The sequence below is a fragment of the Bos taurus genome, chromosome 16 (genome assembly GCF_002263795.3).
Source record: "Bos taurus isolate L1 Dominette 01449 registration number 42190680 breed Hereford chromosome 16, ARS-UCD2.0, whole genome shotgun sequence".
In the NCBI taxonomy this organism is placed as follows: Eukaryota; Metazoa; Chordata; class Mammalia; order Artiodactyla; family Bovidae; genus Bos; species Bos taurus.
In genome coordinates this window covers 51,918,762-51,940,340 of record NC_037343.1, presented here as the reverse complement: position 1 = coordinate 51,940,340, position 21,579 = coordinate 51,918,762, and the positions used below count along the sequence as shown (strand labels likewise).

Here is a 21,579-nt window from a genome sequence, read left to right as displayed (position 1 = left end):
CTTTGCATCCACATGGACTGTAGCCCACCAGGCTCCTCTGTCTGTGGGATTTTCCAGGCAAGAATACTGGAGTGTGTTGCCATTTCCTCCTCTAGGGGTTCTTCCTGACCAGGGATCGAACCATGTCTCCTGCATTGGCAGGTGTATTCTTTACCACTGAGCCACTTGGGAAGTTCATTCAGCCACTTCTCGCTAGCTATCTATTTTACACACTGTAGTGTATGTATGTCAAAGCTACTCTCCCAATGCACCATTTGATTTCTGTCTTAAAGAAAATGTTTAGATTTTTTCAAAGCCCCAGCCAGTCTCCAGTGCATTTTTAGATGGCGTTCTTCTTTGCCTAAGAAGTCAGCTGACTCTGAATAGCTCCTCTTCATCTGCAGGGTGGGGACTGTAAAAGCTAACTAACATTTTCAGACTTCCTCATGATGATGTAGATCTAAAAGTATATCATCAACCTGGTCCTTAGAGAGAAAGGCACTAAACAAATGCGGGGGCTGATTATTAATTATAAACTATATACTCTGGGTATATAGATCTGACTCAAGTTATTAGTGAGGCTAAACACTCAATAATTGACGGCTAAAGGGAATTCCAGAAAAACATCTACTTCTGCTTCATTGACTACTCTAAAGCCTTTGACTGTATGGAGTACAACAAACTGTGGAAAATATTTAAAGAGATGGGAATACCAGACCACTTAACCTGCCTCCTGAGAAACCTGTATGCATGTCAAGAAGCAACACTTTAGAACCAGTCATGGAACAACTGAGTGGTTCAAAACTAGGAAAGGAGTAGGACAAGACTGTATATCGTCACCCTGCTTATTTAACTTCCATGCAGAGTACATCATGCAAAATGTCTTGGCTGGATGACTCACAAACTGGAATCAAGATTGTCTGGAGAAACATCAAAAACTTCAGATATGCAGATGACACCACCCTTATGGCAGAAAGCAAAGAGGAACTAAAGAGCCTCTTGATGAGGGTGAAAGACAAGAGTGAAAAAGCTGGCTTAAAACTCAACATTCAAAAAACAAAGACCATGGCATCCAGTCCCATCACTTCATGGCAAGTGAGTGAAAGTCGCTCAGTCATGTCCCTCTTTGTGACTCCATGGACTGTATGTAGCCTGCCAGGCTCCCCTGTTCATGGGATTCTCCAGGCAAGAATACTGGAATGGGTGACTGTTCCCTTCTCCAGGGGATCTTCCCAGCCCAGGGATCAAACTCAGGTCTCCCACATTGCAGGCAGATTCTTTACTAGCTAAGCCACCAGGGAAGCTCAAGAATACTGGAGTGGGTAGCCTATCCCTTCTCCAGGGGAACTTCCAGACCTGGGAATCGAACTGAGTTATCATGCATTGCAGGCAGATGCTTTACCAGCTGAAGCTCATGGCAAATAGAAGGGAAAAAAGTGGAAACAGTGACAGATTTTATTTTCTTGGGCTCCAAAATCACTGTGGATGGTGACTGCAGCCATGAAATTAAAAGATGCTTGCTCCTTGGAAGGAAAGCTGTGACAAACCTAGACAGTGTATTAAAAAGCAGAGACATCACTTTGCCAAAAAAAGCTATGGTTTTTCCAGTAGTCATGTATGGATATGAGAGTTGGACCATAAAGAAGGCTAAGAGCCAAAGAACTGATGCTTTTTTTTTTTAACTGATGCTTTTGAACTGTGGTGCTGGAGAAGACTCTTGAGAGTCCCTTGGACTGCAAGGAGATCAAACCAGTCAATCCTAAAGGAAATCAACCCTGAATATTCATTGGAAGGACTGATGCTGAACCTGAACCTCCAATCCTTTGGCCACCTGATGCGAAGAGCCAACTCATTGGAAAAGACCCTGATGCTGGGAAAGACTGAGGGCAGGAGGAGAAGTGGGCAACAGAGGTCGAGATGGTTGGATGGCATCACGGACTCAATGGATGAGTTTCAGCAAACTCTGGGAGATAGTGAAGGACAAGGGAAACCCAGTGTGCTGTATTCCATGGTGTCACAAAGAGTTGGACATGACTTAGGGGCTGAACAACAACCAAAGGGACTATAGCTTAAAATTGAGGTTCTAAAGTGACACAGAGCTCTAGGACACATGGGAAAATGCTGTTTAGACAAATGTATGAACCAATTCATGCCAGGTAACTCACCCCAGGAGAACATCCTCATATATGTGTTTGGAGGATAAAGGTCAATGCTTGAAGTTCAGATGAGATCTCATACAAATAAAGCATGTATGATACAAAATCAGTGTTTTGATCAAGTATTCTGTTTCATGATGACTTGCTTTTACATCCTAATTTCCTTCTGAATTCAACATGTGATATATTTTATCTCACTTGTCCTTCCTATTATTCTATAAAATAAATAAGATATATTACTTTATATTTGATAAGGAAAGTGAGGTGGTAAGTCAGTGATGTCACTGTATATTACAAAGCAACTTCCTCCCTAGGATCCTAAATTAGAGATGATCTTACATGTCAAAGGTTTCAGTCAGAGTAGTTGAGAGGGAGGGTGTTTCATCATTTATTGGATAGCTCAGAGGATAAAAGGATTCCCCCGTATTGACATTATTTCCATAGCTTGGAATGGGGCTTGTTTCAGAGCTCCACTTTTGACACTTAAGATCCAGACTCCAAATATTCACTTCATTACTTAAACTTGGTTTCTGGAACAATGTGTGTGTTAGTCGTTCAGTCGTGTCTGACTCTTTGTGACCCACTGGACTGTAGCCTGCCACACCCCTCTGTCCATGGGATCTTCCAGGCAAGGATACTGGAATGGGTTGCAACTAACACACATGCTCACACATACATATAGCTGTTTCACTTTCTGTACAGTAGAAACTAACACAACACTTGTAAAGCAACTATACTCCAATAAAAATTTAAAAAAAAAAAGTGTCTCTATCCTCCTTTCAAACAATAGAAAAAAATTTAACACCAATTACTCCTCTCTTCTGGAACAATAGCCAGTGGCTAATAATCTGTCCTAGGGAATTCTCTGGTGGTCCAGTGGTTAAGACTTGGTGCTTTCACTGCTGTCCTGGGTTTGATCCCTGGTTGGGGAACTAAGATCCCACAAGCCTTGTGTGTAGCATCTCTCCCCTCCCCCCACCCCCCAAAATTGTCCTAGCCTGGAGTTCAAAAAACAGAACAAGAATTAGAATCAGGCTTTCTGATTTCTAATCTTACAGCCTCCACTGCCCTGTGGATGAGTCAAATGTTTTTTCTTTTGCCCTTTACTTGATTTTCTAATGAAAAAAATGCAATCTTCCTTTTAAAATCTTTTTTTCTTAATACAAAAGTAATGTGTATGGTACAAAATAAAAGTCCACTATAGTCTACCCCTACCCAATCAAGGTTATCTTTCAGTGCATATTAGGCTTTTGAAACTATCGAAACGATTTAGCTTATATAAAGTAGTTGGCAACTTCCTTTTTTAACTTTAAAATGTCTTGGAAATCGTCAAGATAAGTTTTTTTTTAATTTTTTATTTAGGTGTAATTTATGTGCCAAAAAATTCATCTATCTTTAAGTGTATAAATCAATTATTTATTCTATAAACTTGCGCAAACCATACTACAACCCAGATCTAGAACACTTTCATCACCCCCAAAACTTCCCTCATGCCTGTTAATAAGCTTTTTAAAGGGCACATTTTTGCAGATAATTACAATCATAAATAACAAGTCCCAGAAATTTCCATTTTGCCTAGCTTTCATTTGCTACTGGCAGGCAAGAAGAAAATTGCAAAAGCCCATCAACAAATGTTGGAAGAATACACCATAAGCTGATGGACAGCTGTTTGCTCAAAATAGTTTATTCATCACTCCAGCTTTTACTGAGTGTCAGCCAAGTGCCAGGCTATTGGTTAAGTCTGTAGGAATATAAAAACAAGAGAATAGTTGTCCTCTCCTGGAATCAACTGGATGTGAGTTCAACATTATGCAAGTTAAGAATTTCAGTATTTAATGGGTTTGAGTGATAAAAGTGATAAAATTAGTGTGATATTTGGACTTACATTTCCAGAAATCAGGATGGAGAAACAGGGACCAGACTTAGAGTCCCAGCTACAACAACCAAAAGAGAAATAAACTATGAAGCAATGGCTTTTTTTAATACACTGGACATCAGACCACAAAGGACAGTACTCCCCAAAAAAGGAATAAATGAGGTGAGCCCTGGTACTGCCCCAGCACTGCCTGAGTTTCCAGGCTACAGAACAGCAAAGGAAAACTGAGGCAGAGCTCAGAGAAGTCCTGAGTCAGGCATACAGACCTGAGTCTAGGGACTGCGTGGGACAGAGTAACAGAGAAGGGGGAGCAGTTCAGAGAGACAGAACCCGAGATTTCTTCACCCAGATACTGCTTAGTACCTGTGCGTTAAGAAAAATTACCTAAGGCTGGGAAAAGAACCACTTGAAAGGATTGGAGGGAAAGGTGCCTGACTCTTACAGCCAGCTGGGAATAGTGCCCATTCCCACTAACCAGATTAGAAAAAATCATAATTATGGAAATTCCCTGGTCGCCCAGTGGTTAGGACTTGGGGCCTTCTCTGCCGGATCCTGGGTTTGATCCCTGGTTGGGGAGCTAAGATCCTACAAGTTGCATGGCACTGCCAGAAAACTAAAAGAAAAAAAAATCATAGTTTATAGGTCACTGGAGGTCTTGCCTCAGGGGAATAATCAGTCCCAGAGTTAACACTGCTCTGTGCCTGTCTAACAAATCTTAAAAGCAAAACCCAAAAGAAACTATTTCTAAAATAACTACATCCCAGAACAAAGTTCAAGTTGTATAGGAATACAAAAATATCCAGCACTGGGAATTCCCTGGCTGGCAGTCCAGTGGTTAGGACACTGCACTTGCACTGCAGGGGGCGTGGGTTGGATCCTTGGCTGGGGAACTAAGATCAGTTCAGGTTTTTTCCCGTAAGATCTTACTAAACGAACTTTCTGGCCAACTCAATGTATCTAGCACTGAACTAGGTAAAACATACAATATCTAGCATCCCAACAAGTATCAACTATGCAGGGACAGGAGAATGTGATCTATAATGAGGAGACAATCAGTAAAAACCGACTCAGAGATGACACAGATGTTAGAATTAGCAGCAAAGACATTAAAATTGTTATTAGAGCTATATTTCATATGTTCAAAATGGTAAGTATGAGTAGAGTCATGAGAGCTATAAAAAGATTATAATTGAACTTTTAGAGATGAAAAATTTACAGGGGAGGAATAATTATCTCCTTTATTTTGGATGATTTATATATACAATATAAAATGCAAAAACTTTTCTGTCTCCCTTTTCTAACAAATATGTCATGGTAGTGATCTATATTGAGTGTGCAATCAATCAAAAAATCACCTGATGAACTATGGAATGAAGTTCGTGACATTGTACAGGAGACAGGGATCAAGACCATTCCCATAGAAAAGAAATGCAAAAAAGCAAAATGGCTGTCTGGGGAGGCCTTACAAATAGCTGTGAAAAGAAGAGAATCGAAAAGCAAAGAAGAAAAGGAAAGATATAAACATCGGAATGCAGAGTTCCAAAGAATAGTGAGAAGAGATAAGAAAGCCTTCTTCAGTGATCACTGCAAAGAAATAGAGGAAAACAACAGAATGGGAAAGACTAGGGATCTCTTCAAGAAAATCAGAGATACCAAAGGAACATTTCATGCAAAGATGAGCTCGATAAAGGACAGAAATGGTATGGACCTAACAGAAGCAGAAGATATTAAGAAGAGATGGCAAGAATACACAGAAGAACTGTACAAAAAAGATCTTCACGACCCAGATAATCACAATGGTGTGATCACTCACCTAGAGCCAGACATCCTGGAATGTGAAGTCAAGTGGGCCTTAGAAAGCATCACTACGAACAAAGCTAGTGGAGGTGATGGAATTTCAGTTGAGCTATTCCAAATCCTGAGAGATGATGCTGTGAAAGTGCTGCACTCAATATGCCAGCAAATTTGGAAAACTCAGCAGTGGCCACAGGACTGGAAAAGGTCAGTTTTCATTCCAATCCCAAAGAAAGGCAATGCCAAAGAATGCTCAAACTACCACACAATTGCACTCATCTCACACGCTAGTAAAGTAATGCTCAAAATTCCCCAAGCCAGGCTTCAGCAATATGTGAACCGTGAACTTTCTGATGTTCAAGCTGGTTTTAGAAAAGGCAGAGGAACCAGAGATCAAATTGCCAACATCCGCTGGATCATGGAAAAAGCAAGAGAGTTCCAGAAAAACATCTATTTCTGCTTTATTGACTATGCCAAAGCCTTTGACTGTGTGGATCACAATAAACTGTGGAAAATTCTGAAAGAGATGGGAATACCAGACCACCTGATCTGCCTCTTGAGAAATCTGTATGCAGGTCAGGAAGCAACAGTTAGAACTGGGCATGGAACAACAGACTGGTTCCAAATAGGAAAAGGAGTACGTCAAGGCTGTATTTTGTAACCCTGTTTATGTAACTTATATACAGAGTACATCATGAGAAACGCTGGACTGGAAGAAACACAAGCTGGAATCAAGATTGCCGGGAGAAATATCAATAACCTCAGATATGCAGATGACACCACCCTTATGGCAGAAAGTGAAGAGGAACTCAAAAGCCTCTTAATGAAAGTGAAAGTGGAGAGTGAAAAAGTTGGCTTAAAGCTCAACATTCAGAAAACGAAGATCATGGCATCGGGTTCTACCACTTCATGGGAAATAGATGGGGAAACAGTGGAAACAGTGTCAGACTTTATTTTTCTGGGCTCCAAAATCACTACAGATGGTGACTGCAGCCATGAAATTAAAAGATGCTTACTCCTTGGAAGGAAAGTTATGACCAACCTAGATAGCATATTCAAAAGCAGAGACATTACTTTGCCACCAAAGGTTCGTCTAGTCAAGGCTATGGTTTTTCCTGTGGTCATGTATGGATGTGAGAGTTGGACTGTGAAGAAGGCTGAGCACGGAAGAATTGATGCTTTTGAACTGTGGTGTTGGAGAAGACTCTTGAGAGTCCCTTGGACTGCAAGGAGATCCAACCAGTCCATTCTGAAGGAGAAGAGACCTGGGATTTCTTTGGAAGGACTGATGCTAAAGCTGAAACTCCAGTACCTTGGCCACCTCATGTGAAGAGTTGACTCATTGGAAAAGACTCTGATGCTGGGAGGGATTGGGGGCAGGAGGAGAAGGGGACGACAGAGGATGAGATGGCTAGATGGCATCACTGACTCGATGGACGTGAGTCTGAGTGAACTCCGGGAGTTGGTGATGGACAGGGAGGCCTGGGGTGCTGTGATTCATGGGGTCACAAAGAGTTGGACACGACTGAGTGACAGATCTGATCTGATCTGATCATTTTTCATCCATGAACTCATACTTCCCTTATTTGGTGCATCAAACTCTTTGAAACTTAACTATGGAGTCTATATTTCATCTTGTTCATTTCAATTCATCATTCTAACCTGTCTCGATCTCTGTGAAACTTGTTCCTATCAGCTGACTCAGTGCAATCTCCTCATTCTGTGTCAGCTAAACATTTAATAAGCTTGCTTCTCCTTGACTTCATCCAAGTTGCCAATAAAACTGTTCAACGAGGCAGAGTACTTTAGCACAATGTGGAGAGATCTCCTCTGGGTAAACAAGGTACTTTAGTCATCATGCTTTGGGAAAACTACGATTCTGAGATTAAGATCACACTGAATAGGATTAATGGTGATTAAACATTGCTCCCCCCCAAAAAAAATTAGTAAACTTGAAAACAAGTTTGATGAAATAAAGAAAAAATTTTTAAAAAAGGACAGAACATCATTAAGCTATAGGACAAATTGCAGTAGCCTAATTAATACATGTGTACTTGGGAGACTTCAAAGGAGAGACATGGTCAGAGAAGTATATGAAGAAAGACTGGTCAAAAATTTTCCAGCTCAATAAACCCCAAGCACAGAAAACGTTACGGAAACCACAGCACCAAAACCTGAGTCAAAGAACCTACTTGGGACATTCAAATCTTTCATTAGTGACAATATGATGATTTCCATTAATTTTCACACATATGAAGCCCCATCAGTTCTATAAATCATTGTGCTGCGTTCCTGGATATCTAATTGTTCCTATACCATTTAAAGTTTCTTCACTTTTAACTGAAGCATTAACTGGCTAGTCTTTACTGCCTAGTGTCTCTGTTCAGAACTGCAGATGTGCTCTAATTTGATGAAGCTTTTAACAGAAACAAAGGACTGGGAATGCTTGGTGAGTCAATGGGACGTCCTTCCATGCCAGAAGAAATTTCACCTTCTCTATTTAAAAGTCTTTTTAACAACGAAAAGTTTTTAAATCCTTGGAACGTCAAACTAAGAAAATACCTGAAATGAGTACTGAATGGAGATTCCATGTAGACTGTCTGCTATTGGTCATTTCCATCCTACGATTTTCTCTTCATATGTAACTGAAAGCTCACAAATGTTATGAAATTGTTGCTTTGGCATAAAATCAGATACAGAAAGGAGGCAATTGTGCCAGTAACTAGAAATAGCAATTACCTAAGACCATTACTCAGAGAAGGCAATGGCACCCCACTCCAGTACTCTTGCCTGGACAATCCCATGGATGGGGAGCCTGGTAGGCTGCAGTCCATGGGGTCGCTAAGAGTCGAACACGACTGAACAACTTCACTTTCATTTTCACTTTTATGCATTGGAGAAGGAAATAGCAACCCACTCCAGTGTTCTTGCCTGGAGAATCCCAGGGACGGGGGAGCCTGGTGGGCTGCCGTCTATGGGGTCGCACAGAGTCGGACACGACTGAAGTGACTTAGCAGTAGCAGTAGCAAGACCATTACTATTCGAATTGTGCATCAGGCCAACAGCATCCTCTGCACTTGGGAGCTTTCAGGACATGCAAAAACTCTCAGGCCCTGCTGCAGACCTGAAGATTCACCCTATGCATTTTAACAAGATCCCCAAAATGGTTTCTATACACATTCAACCTTGAGAAGGACTGATGTCTGACAAATAGTTTTTCTGGTCATGTTTCCTTAGGCATGACAAAAAAGAAAAAAAAGGTTAGAGAAATCTCCCCATCTTATTCCACAAGTGGATGATTAGAATGAAATAAGTGAAGCCAAGTCCAAATATAAATTAGGTACATATAAACTAGGTACATATGAAATATCAACCTAATTTATATATGGACTGAATTTAGTTATTTCATTCATATTAGGTATATATGAGATATCATATCATACATATTATCTGTACCTAATATGAAATATCAAAAAAAAATCTTCCCCAATGGCTCAGCAGTGAAGAATCTGCCTTCAGTGCAGGAGATGTAGGAGACAGGGGTTCACTTGATTGAACCCATGTCACACAGGAGACATGGGTTCAATTCCTGGGTCAGGAAGATCCCCTGGAGGAGGAAATGGCAACCCACTCCAGCATTCTCGCCTGGAGAATTCCATGCACAGAGAAGCCTGCCGAGCAACAATCCATGTCACAAAGAATCAGATACAACTGAGTGAGCGCACGAAACATCAAACTTTCTAATAAGCAATGAAGTGAAGTGAAGTCGCTCAGTCGTGCAGTGAGGTATATACAAATTCCAAGCACACCACAGTATTTCTGGATTAAAATGCTCAACAGCAAAAAGACTGCCAGTGTTATCAGAAATCTCAAAGGCAAGAGATTCTTTTTTAAAATAAAAGACATATAAACTTGAAAATTTTGACATATTCAAGTCAAAAGTCAAAAAAATATATATATGGGCTTCCCTGATACCTCAGTTGGTAAAGAATCTGCCTGCAATGCAGGAGACCCCGGTTGGATTCCTGGGTCGGGATGACCCGCTAGAAAAGGGATAATAGGCTACCCACTCCAGCATTTTGGAGCTTCCCTTGTGGCTCAGCTGGTAAAGCATCTGCCCACAAAGCGGAAGACCTGGGTTCGATCACCTGGTTGGCAAGATGCCCTGGAGAAAGGAAAGACTACCCACTCCAGTATTCTGGCCTGGAGAATTCCACGGACTATACAGTCCATGAGTTCGCAAAGAGTCAGACACGACTGAGTAACTTTCACTTTCATACACACAAACACACTTTTTAAAAAATCGAAATCTGTTATCCTTCACTCCACAAGTACTCAAGAAACAATCATTTCAGGGAAGCAGAGCACACAAAGTTCCAATTTCCCTTTTCTGGCCAAAGCAACAAGCCTAAATCTTCACATAAGCCACAAAGAAAGCTGCAGGAAGCCACGCCTTAGACAACGACCAGGCACTAGTTTCTCAGCTAGTCACTGCCTCAGTCACACCCTTGCTGGAACTAGAGTCTGCGCCGGTTCTCTTAGCCGAGGGGGCACCGAGCCCTAAGGAACCGGAGCCCGCTTGATAGCGGATATTCGGACGCCTGGGTTCAAGCCTCGAAAGCGGAAGGAGGTGGGGGGCGGGGGGCGCCATTTAGGCTCCCGCCGGAGAGAAAGCATCCGTAGCAAAAGACCCTCGCAGGGACTGGCGCGGCGAAGAGACTGAGCCGGGTCTGAAGTTTCCACCGCTACCAGCCAAGCACTGCAAACCAGCAGTGGCTGAGGTCACCTAGCAACGAGGAGCCTGGAGCGCGGACGCCAAGCATTGGTCGGGCGAGTCATGTATGAGGCACCACTGGCCACTGGGAGATTACGCTGCAGGCACGTGATGCGGCGCCGGCGCCTTTCTGCTGGGCTCTGGGACGGCGGACGTGGAGATGGCGGCAGCAGGGGAGTCTCCTGGGGTTTTAGCCCTGGTCTTGTAGGACATCCTGGCTTTGACTGCCCTGACCGAAGAGAAACGCAACCACCAGTTGAGCCTTTTCTGTAGTAGAGCGATGAAACGGTTCTAAATTACCTGCGTTAGGCTAGTTTGGTCGTGCAGGAGCGTTTCCTCTTAGGCTCGTTAGATGGCTGAAATCTGCCTTCTGAAACACAAAGTTCTGACCAACTGGTTTAAGACCAGCAAATGTTAGGATGGCAAGAAGTTTCTTGATAAATAAGGGGTGAAAATTAGGGACATAAAGGATATTGAACTGGAAAGCATATTCAATTCTGGTTGAAAGAGATACTGCATCTGGGGCAAGGAGAGTATTTTTTTGGAAGGGGGCGGCGGGGTTGGGGAGATTGTCTTGCCGAAGTAGTTATTGAAAAGGTAGAATTACCTTGTGAGTTTAGAGAACTAAATCAGCTTTTCGTGAGTGAGGAGATTGAACCTAGTTATCCACACGTCAGTTCATGAAGTGTTAAGTCCCCGGCATGCAGATCAGGATGTGTGGACAGCCTTTTCCCAGCCCCCACCCCCCCACTCCACCTTCTCCACCCCTTCCAAAGGCCAGTGAGGCCTGGCAAAACAAAACAAAAACGTTGATTATGAAAGGGACTTGAGAAAATAACAGGGATGGCCCAGGTCTTCTTTTTAAAAACTGCCCAGGAGGTTGTTGGCTATCCTTTCATTGTAATAAATTTGCCTCTAGCAAGCAGAGAGGGCTTTAAAGTACTTTACCTACTTTACATACTGTAGTCTTTTGAGTCTTCTTTCATACCCCCTATCCAATGCATCAACAAGTCCTGTTGGCTTTACCTTCAAAATGAATTTAGAATCTGATTATCTCCACTTTCCCCTACCTTCACAGCTACCACCCTGGTCAGATCCCCTATGATGTTTCACTTGAGTTATTGCAATAGCTTTCTAACTTGTCTATTCTTGCATTCCTTCACACGTCAGCCAAAGTGATTTTTTTTAACATGCATGTCACAACATGTCACTTCTTTGCCAAACAAGCTCCAGTGGCTTCATGTTTCAGTCAGTAAAAAGCCAAGGTCCTTTTTGGGCTTTCCTTGGTGGTCTAGTGAGGAAGACTCCAAACTCCCAATGCAGGGGCCTGAGTTCAATCCCTGTCAGGAAACTAGATCCCACATGCCTCAATGGAACGTTTAAATGCTGTAACAAAATACCCCACATGCTACAACTAAGACCCTGTTAGGGAAATTAAAATGAAGTCTCTTTCAGGCTTCAGAAGCAGGAAAGCAGGTCTTTGGCCTGCCTTGATACTGACCAGATTCCATGTCTGCCTGTAAGCACAGCAAGTCAGGTGGCTTTAGATTTTTAAAAAAGGAATGGGTCTTGGAATTGTCTGGAAAATCTAGTGACTCACAAGGTGAAACAAACAGCATTGTGAAAGAGTTAAAGTAAAACCAGAGTTGCATTTTTGTGCACAAACTGATGATGATATCATTTTGTGGCCTGGGATTATAAGAAGGAGCCCCTCCAAACTGCAGTTTGAGGTCTCACCCATGGAGTGGACATGTCACAACATGTCCTGCCTGGGACCTTTTCCCAGCTGGGACTCCAGATTGCCATTAAGGAGGGACTTCCTAGTGCTGTTCAAGTATGGATGTTGGTCAGCTCAATTTGGTGATATATGTGCTGTTACTTGTTTCTATTGTTCCTGTTTCTCTTATTTTTTTTTTGTTTCTCTTCTTTTAATGACTATATTGAAATTAAGTCAAGTAATCCTCTATTATAAAGATTGAAATTTTTTATTGTGTGTAATGATAAATCCTTCAAACTTAAAACTAAAATAAAACTTCCAGCAAAACAGCCAAGTAAATAAAAATGAGTGAAAAATTTAAAAAACAAAAGCCAAAGTCCTTTCAATTACCTATCACATGATCTGGTCCCTTGTGCTCCTATCCACTTCTTGGATCCCTTCTTGGGAAGGCACCTCCAAAAGTGCTATTCCTCATGTTTCTTGAACAGGGCAAGTATGCCTCTGTGTTTAGGTCTTTACACTTCCTATTACCTTAGCTGAATGACACAGGTGTCCACATGATGTATGCTTTCACTTAATTCATCTGCTCAGATGTCACCTTATAAGACCGACTTTCTGTGACCAGAAAGCCTGTGTAAAGTAGCAAAGTGTGCCCCAATTCCCCATTCCCTCCCCAATTCTCCCTATTCACTGCTAGCTTTTTTTGTTGTCTGTAGTACTTATCACCAGTTTACACATTCTATATGTTGTCTGCTACCCTCTACTGAATGTAAGCTACATGTGAATGTGCACTTCATCTTGTTCCCTGCTGTACCACCACTAGTTCCTAGAACAATGTCTGGCATGCAGTAGGTGTTAATAATCCTTTGCTGCAGAAATGAATAAACAGTTTATGTCCAGTAAGGTTCTACTACTGATTATGCTGAGTGGATCAAGGCTGCTTTGATGGCTAAAGGACTTTGGAACATATCCACAGTGTTGCAACTATTCTGACATTGGCAGTGCCCACCCTCAGAATGCTTTGTATCAACTTCATATCTGACAGTTGGCTCTACACTCTTAGCCATGACACCTAGGATTCCTCCACAATTTTAATGTGGTGTCCTAAGAAGAAAGATACTCACGTTTTTCCTGTAAAACCAAGAGTTTCTTGAAGAGGAAGGAAAAATAGAAAAAAGTAGTTTAACTGCCAAAGTGAGTACTGAACTAGATATATCAAGGATAGATGAGCAAGGCCCAGCTCATCTGTCAACAGAGTATGTAAAGTAGATTTGTGTCAATCCAGAAGGCTCTTGGGAAAATTGACCTTCCCCAACAAGTTCCCTGAAGCTGAGAAATCTGCAGCTAACAACTTACCCCTGGTTAAAATGCAAATAGCCTAAGAGAGATTATTTTGAGTTTCTGCTGTCACTACTACCTTAGTGTGAATTGGTCTAAATCCTAAATCCTTTCTTAAGAGCAAGTTTTGAAAAGGCAAGTGAAGAAAGCAGGAACACGTGAGAAGTAAGAGAAACAATTGGGGAGAACATTCAGGAGCCAAGGAAGGAGTATAAAGTTGAGCTTGCCAAGGACAAACTTTGGCCTATTTTGTGGCTTTGCCCAGGGCTGAATCTGGTAATCAAAGTACATATTGATCTCTAGATCCAAACCTCTGAGTAGGCAAATTATGGTGCTTGAAATTACAGCCATAATTACCTGAAATGTTTTGATAGCCCAGTGAGTACAAGGTGCATCAGAAAGGAGGAAGAGTTGACCTAGAATGTAGTGGGACTGGAAACGCTATCAGATTTTAGGAAAGATAAGTGGGAAAGGAAGGAGGCATTGCATTATACATATGCACATGATCCCAGCCTAAGAAACAGGAAACCGAAACAGGTTTTGTGCTAATGTAAAATGAGTAGAATGGAGCACCACCATCTGCTATCAGCTAACATGCCAGGAAAAATAAGGCAAGACAGGCCTCTCTGAGCAGCCAGGAGCTGATAAGGACAGTAAGGTTATTTTGGGGTTTGTTTTTAAATTAATTCATTGTTTATCTATTTGGCTGCTCTGAGTCTTAGATGCAGCATGTGGGATTTAGTTCTAGTTGAACCTGGGCCCCCTTCATTGGGAGCAAGAGTCTTAGCGACGACTATCAGGGAAGTCCCAGGAGGGTAAGTTTTAAAGAGCTTTATTTTTTTTAAATGCAACCACCCTCACCAGACACCAAGTTTGTCAGCACCTTGATCTTGGTCTTCCCAACCTCCAGAGCTATGAGAATTAAATGTTCAGTTCAGTTGCACAGTCATGTCCAACTCTTTGTAACCCCATGGACTGCAGCGTGCCAGGCTTCCCTGTCCATCACCAGCTCCTAGAGATTGCTCAAACTCATGTCCATCAAGTCAGTGATACCATCCAACCATCTCATCCTCTGTCCCCCGCTTCTCCTCTTGCCTTCGATCTTTCCCAGCATCAGGGTCTTTTCCAATCAGTCAGCTCTTCGCATCAAGTAGCCAAAGTATTGGCATTTCAGGGTCTTTTCCAATGTTTAAGCCAAAAAAAAAAAAAAGGCACCCACCACTATTGAAAAAGTACTTACAGTTGCTGCTGCTGCTACGTCACTTCGGTCGTGTCCGACTCTGACCCCATAGACGGCATGCCATAGACGGCAGCCCACCAGGCTCCCCTGTCCCTGGGATTCTCCAGGCAAGAACACTGGAGTGGGCTGCCATTTCCTTCTCCAACGCATGAAGGTGAAAAGTGAAAGTGAAGTCTCTCAGTTGTGTCCGACTCTTCGCGACCCCGTGGACTGTAGCCTACCAGGCTCCTCCATCCATGGGATTTTCCAGGCAAGAGTACTGGAGTGGGGTGCCATCGCCTTCTCCAGTACTTACAGTACTTGGGAGATTTAATCCCTATTGTGTGGAATTTCAAAAATCAACTAAGGTAGATACCTTTACTGATTTGTTATTTCTAGGACAGAAGAATTAGGTAAGAATCTATTCAATAGTCATAGACAGCAACTTGCTGGCAGTGACAAAACAGTGAGGAAAGTCAGGGTTTTGGAGGACAGCAAGTTGTCCCCACCTTTAAAGTACAGGTACAGCGTTTGTGTTCTATTCAAGTTGTTTTCATTCTTCAAGTTTCTTCCACTTTGGAGAATCTGCCACTCACTAGCTGAGAGAACTTGGGTAAATTATTTAAAATTCCCATACCTGTTTCTTCCTTATCCACGAAGTGAGAATGAATACTAATTGTTCCTTTCTCTGAGGGCTTTTTAAAAAAATAATATTTATTTATTTGTCTCTGCAGGGTCTTAGTTGTGGCATATGGGATCTAGTTCCCTGACCAGGGATCTAACCTGGGTCCCCTGCATTGGGAATGAGGAGTCTTAATCACTGGACCCTGATGCTGGGAAAGAGTGAAGGCAGGAGGAGAAGGGGATGACAGAGGCTGAGATGGTTGGATGGCATCACCGACTCAGTGGACATGAGTTTGGGTGAACTCCGGGAGTTGGTGATGGACAGGGAGGCCTGGCGTGCTGCAGTCCATGGTGTCCCAAAGAGTTGGACACGACTGAGCGACTGAACTGAACTGAATCACTGGACCACCAGGGAAGTCCTCTCTGAGGGCTTTTAGAATGATAAAAAGAGGTCTCACAAGCAGCAGTGTAAAAAATAATGGTTAAAACTGTGGACTGCAGCCTTCCCTGGTGATCCAGTGATTAAGACTTGGCCTTCCAATGCCGAGAGTATGGGTTTGATCCCTGGTGAGGGAGCTAAGATCCCACATGCCTCACAGCCAGAAAACCAAAACATAAAACAGAAGCAATATTGTAACAAATTTAATAAAGACTTTAAAAATGGTCTCCATCAGTTCAGTTCAAAAAAACACTGATTACCCAAATCAGATTGCCTGGCTTTGGAGCAGCCATTTACTATTTGTGTGTACTTGGGCAAGTGACTGTCCTCTCTCTGCCTCAGTTTCTTCATTTGTAAAATGGAGGTAATACCTCAAAGGATTTTTGTGAGGATTAAATGACTCAACCCACATAGCACACTTAGACGAGTGTCTGGCACAAAATGAGCATTTGGTAAGTGTCAATCATTTGCAAGGGTCTAAAGGTTCATCTAATCAAGGCTATGGTTTTTCCCGTGGTCATGTATGGATGTGAGAGTTGGACTGTGAAGAAGGCTGAGTGCCGAAGAATTGATGCTTTTGAACTATGTGTTGGAGAAGACTCTTGAGAGTCCCTTGGACTGCAAGGACATCCAACCAGTCCATTCTGAAGGAGATCAGCCCTGGGATTTCTTTGGAAGGAATGATGCTAAAGCTGAAACTCCAGTACTTTGGCCACCTCCTGTGAAGAGTTGACTCATTGGAAAAGACTCTGATGCTGGGAGGGATTGGGGGCAGGAGGAAAAGGGGACGACAGAGGATGAGATGGCTAGATGGCATCACTGACTCGATGGACATGAGTCTGGGTGAACTCCGGGAGTTGGTGATGGACAGGGAGACCTGGAGTGCTTCGATTCATGGGGTCACAAAGAGTCGGACACGACTGAGTGACTGAACTGAACTGAACTGACTCACAGCAATGATCATGGGACTTCTTGGTAGCCCTGCTTGTCTAGGCCTTGTCCACACTACTCCATCCTACCTTAGAATTCAGAACCAGAGATGTATGAAGCTATTTTCAGGCACAAGTAGCAGAGGTGCAAAGTCCATCTCAAAGAGCAGAGTGAGAGAAGTGGGAGGAGTCAGATTCCAGGGGACAACTTAGCAGAGTCCAAAAGGGGTGAGACCCAAGAGGGAAAGGAGCTAATTGGTGAAAAGCTGTGGGCTTATATTGGTTAGGATTCTTTCGGTTGCAAATTTTGAAGAACAAAATGGTTCAGGGATAAATGTATCCACTCAAATGCCCATCAGTCACAGAATGGATAAATGGTGGTATAGTCCTCAAACAAAATGTTATACAGCAATGAGAATGTACAAGCTATAATTATATGCAATGATGTGGACAAAACCCACTTAATGCTGCGTGAAAGGCACACCCAAGACTACATGCTGTGTGAGTCCACTTACTTGTGGTAGAAAAACAAGCAAACTAAAACTATGTTGTTAAAAATCAGGATACTGGTTACACTTGGAGCCGGTAGAGATGTTACAGGGAACACTGGACTGAAACTGCCCACCCTGTCCAGGCACCATAGTAATAATTTGCATGAGTTGTTTTGTAACAGGAGGTCCTAGTAAGGAGCCTTCCCTGGTGGCTCAAAAGGTAAAGAAACTGCCTTCAATGTGGGAGACCTGGGTTTGATCCCTGGGTTGGGAAGATCCCCTGGAGGAGGGCATGGCAACCCACTCTAGTATTCCTACCTGGAGAATCCCCATGAACAGAAGTGCTTGGCAAGCTACAGTCCATGAGGTAAGGAACACAGAACTAACAAGGCACCACCAACTGGAAGAACTCGGGAAAGGTCAAAAGGAGACACCACATGTCCTATCAAACTCCCAAAATCCTCCTTGCTGGAATCTATCTTGGCTGAACAGAGAGAGCACCACAAGGAAGGACTCTGAGTCAGAGCGATTGGCCAGAGACACTCAATTTTCCTGGCCTTTTCCTGCATCTGTGTGACACAGTTCCAACCAGATGTAAGCAAAAACCTGCAGGGGGTACTTCTGGACAAGCCCTTGCTTGAACAAGAAAAAAATGCACGGAGTGGAGGCAGTGAGCCATAACATGACCCTCAGGGAAAGGCAAAAAGTCTGCAGAAATACTAGCCCTTGTACTCCCCAGGTCGGTAAGTGCCCAATATGCTACTGGAGATCAGTGGAGAAATAACTCCAAAAAGAATGGAGTCAGTTATGGGTGTGACTGGTGATGGAAGTCAAGTCCAATGCTGTAAAGAGCAATATTGCATAGGAAGCTGGAATCTTAGGTCCATGAATCAAGGCAAATTGAAAGTGGTCAAACAGGAGATGGCAAGAGTGAACATTGACATTTTAGGAATCAGCAAACTAAAATTGACTGGAATGGGTGAATTTAACTCAGAAAACCATTGTATATACTACTATGGACAAGAATCCCTTAGAAGAAATGGAGTAGCCATAATAGTCAACAAGAGTCCGAAATGCAGTACGTGGATGCAATCTCAAAAATGACAGAATGATTTCTGTTCTTTCCAAGGCAAACCATTCAATATCACAGTAATCCAAGTCTATGCCCCTACCAGTAATGCTGAAGAAGCTGAAGCTGAACGGGTCTATGAAGACCTACCAGACCTTCTAGAATTAACACCCAAAAAAGATGTCCTTTTCATTATAGGGGACTGGAATGCAAAAGTAGGAAGTCAAGAAATACCTGGAGTGACAGGCAAATTTGGCCTTGGAGTACAGAGTGAAGCAGGGCAAAGGCTAATAGAGTTCTGCCAAGGGAACGCACTGGTCATAGCAAACACCCTCTTCCAACAACAAAAGAGAAGACTCTACACATGGACATCACCAGATGGTCAACACCGAAACCAGATTGATTATATTCTTTGCAGCCAAAGATGGAGAAGCTCTATACAGTCAGCAAAAACAAGACCGGGAGCTGACTGTGACTCAGGTCATGAACTCCTTATTGCCAAATTCAGATTTAAATTGAAGAAAGTAAGGAAAACCACTAGACCATTCGGGTATAACCAGAATAAATCTCCTATGATTAAACAGTGGAAGTGAAAAATAGATTCAAGGGATTAGACCTGATAGAGTGCCTGAAGAACTATGGACAGAGGTTCATGACATTGTACAGGAGGCAGGGATCAAGACCATCCCCAAGAAAAGGAAATGCAAAAAGGCAAATTGGCTGTCTGAGGAGGCCTTACAAATAGCTGTGAAAAGAAGAGAAGCAAAAGGCAGAGGAGAAAAGGAAAGATATACCCATTAGAATGCAGAGTTCCAAAGAAAAGCAAGGAGAGATAGGAAAGCCTTCCTCAGCGATCAATGCAAAAAAATAGAGGAAAACAACAGAATGGGAAAGACTAGAGATCTCTTCAAGAAAATTAGAGATACCAAGGGAACATTTCATGTAAAGATGGGCACAATAAAGGACAGAAATGGTATAGACCTAACAGAATCAGAAGATATTAAGAAGAGGTGGCAAGAATACACAGAAGAATTATACAAAAAAGATCTTCATGGCTCAGATAATCACGATGGTGTGATCACTCACCTAGAGCCAGACATCCTGGAATGTGGAGTCAAGTGGGCCTTAGGAAGCATCACTATGAACAAAGCTAGTGGAGGTTATGGAATTCCAGTGGAGCTATTTCAAATCCTAAAAGATGATGCTGTGAAAGTGCTGCACTCAATATGCCAGCAAATTTGGAAAATTCAGCAGTGGCCACAGGACTTTCTGGAAAAGGTCAGTTTTCATTTCAATTCCAAAGGAAGGCAATGCCAAAGAATGCTCAAACTACCACACAATTGCATTCAACTCACACCCTAGCAAAGTAATGTTCAAAATTTTCCAAGTCAGGCTTCAACAGTTCGTGAACCATGAACTTCCAGATGTTCAAGCTGGGTTTAGAAAAGGCAGAGGAACCAGAGATTAAATTGCCAACATCCATTGGATCATCAAAAAAGCAAGCGAGTTCAAGAAAAACATCTATTTCTGCTTTATTGACTATGCCAAAGTCTTTGACTGTGTGGATCACAACAAACTGTGGAAAATTCTTCAAGAGATGGGAATGCCAGACCACTTGACCTGTCTCTGGAGAAATCTGTATGCAGGTCAGGAAGCAACAGGTAGAACTGGACATGGAACAACAGACTGGTTCCAAATCAGGAAAGGAATAGGTCAAGGCTGTATATTGTCACCCTGCTTATTTTACTTATATGCAGAGTACATCATGAGAAACGCTGGGCTGGATGAAGCACAAGCTGGAATCAAGATGGCCAGGAGAAATAACAATAACCTCAGATATGCAGATGATATGGCTCAGAGGTGAAAGCATCTGCTTGCAAGGTAGGAGACCAGGGTTCAATCCCTGGGTCAGGAAGATCCCCTGGAGAAGGAAATGGCAACCCACTCCAGTATTCTTGCCTGGAGAATCCCATGGACGGAGGAGCCTGGTAGGTTACAGTCCATGGGGTCACAAAGAGTCAGACACGACTGAGCGACTTCATTTTCACTTTCACCACCCTTATGGCAGAAAGTGAAGAAGAACTAAAGAGCCTCTTGATGAAGCTGAAAAAGTTGGCTTAAAACTCAACATTCAGAAAACTAAGATCATAGCATCTGGTCCCATCACTTCATGGCAAATAGATGGGGAAACAATGGAAACAGCAGTAGCTGATAAGTACCAGTCTTCTTCACCCCACCCACTTCTTCCACCTTCTGTCTTTATTTTTCACAGATAACCGTCCTCCTCCTTTACAGAGAACCATCTATAGTTGGTCTTTCGCTTACTTTCTTACCCCCCAATCTATCCACACTTACCAGCATCCATAGCTATCTTGATCCCTCTTCCCTTTCTTTAAAACAGAAGAGCGTGTTCCTACTCCCTGGGGAGTGGTGGAGTAAATGGGGAGATGCCAATCTTACATACATTGTGTCTTCCTCTTTCTGTTTCGGTATTCTGACTCATCCTCATGTTTTGGGCTTCTACTTCTCATCAGTTACGTGTCCTTAAATAGGCCATTAAAGTAGCACATATTTTATCCGGTGGATTCTAAGCTGTGCCCAATAAAGTTACTGCAGTGGTGCTGGGATTTGCCAGCGAGAGACAGTCCTGGTGAATAGAAGGAAAACTATTCACGAGGCAGGGAGACGGAGCCTAGGAGGAACTGAAAGTCAGTGTGGCAGGAGGGAAGAATGCAGAAGGGGCTCAGGAGGCAGGGCTGCAGAGGAAGGCAGGGGCCAGTGAGCTGGGGTCCTATACACTAGATAGGGTAATAATTTTGGTTTTAACCCTAATCATCATCAGAAGAAGAAAAGCAAGCTCCCTAAGCCTCAATTTCTACGTTGGAAAATATGTTTTAGAACTATCTGCTTGGTTGTCAGTCTCCATTATCAGCTTCAGAGTTCCTTAAGGGCAAAGGCTTTTCTTTTTACGCATTTCTGTACCCACGTGGATATTTGCCAACTAGCACTCAATAAATGCCTGTTGGATGAATAAATGAGATTTTTGGAGTCCTCCAAAGGACTTATTAGGCCAAGCGATGAATAGTTTTGCCTTTCTCCTCATCCCTTTCCGTGCCCTCATCCTTCCATCTTTCCTCCCACGACGCCCTCCAACCTTTTCCTGCTTCCCGCCTC

General features: G+C 42.8%; 1 protein-coding gene across 2 annotated transcripts in view; it reads right to left on the bottom strand.

Moving 5' to 3' along the window:
• AGMAT (agmatinase) overlaps positions 1-21,566 on the bottom strand; it is a 41,692-nt gene extending 20,126 nt beyond the window's left edge. The window contains exon 1 of one of the 2 annotated variants that reach the window (XM_010813452.4): positions 20,761-21,566. In XM_010813452.4, the coding sequence (XP_010811754.1) occupies positions 20,761-20,766 (6 nt within the window). In that variant the 5' untranslated portion in view covers positions 20,767-21,566. Of the gene's footprint in view, positions 1-8,367; positions 11,328-20,760 lie in introns of those variants that run through there. The other variant, XM_059875598.1, reaches the window with a different exon arrangement.
• Positions 21,567-21,579: the final 13 nt, after the last annotated feature.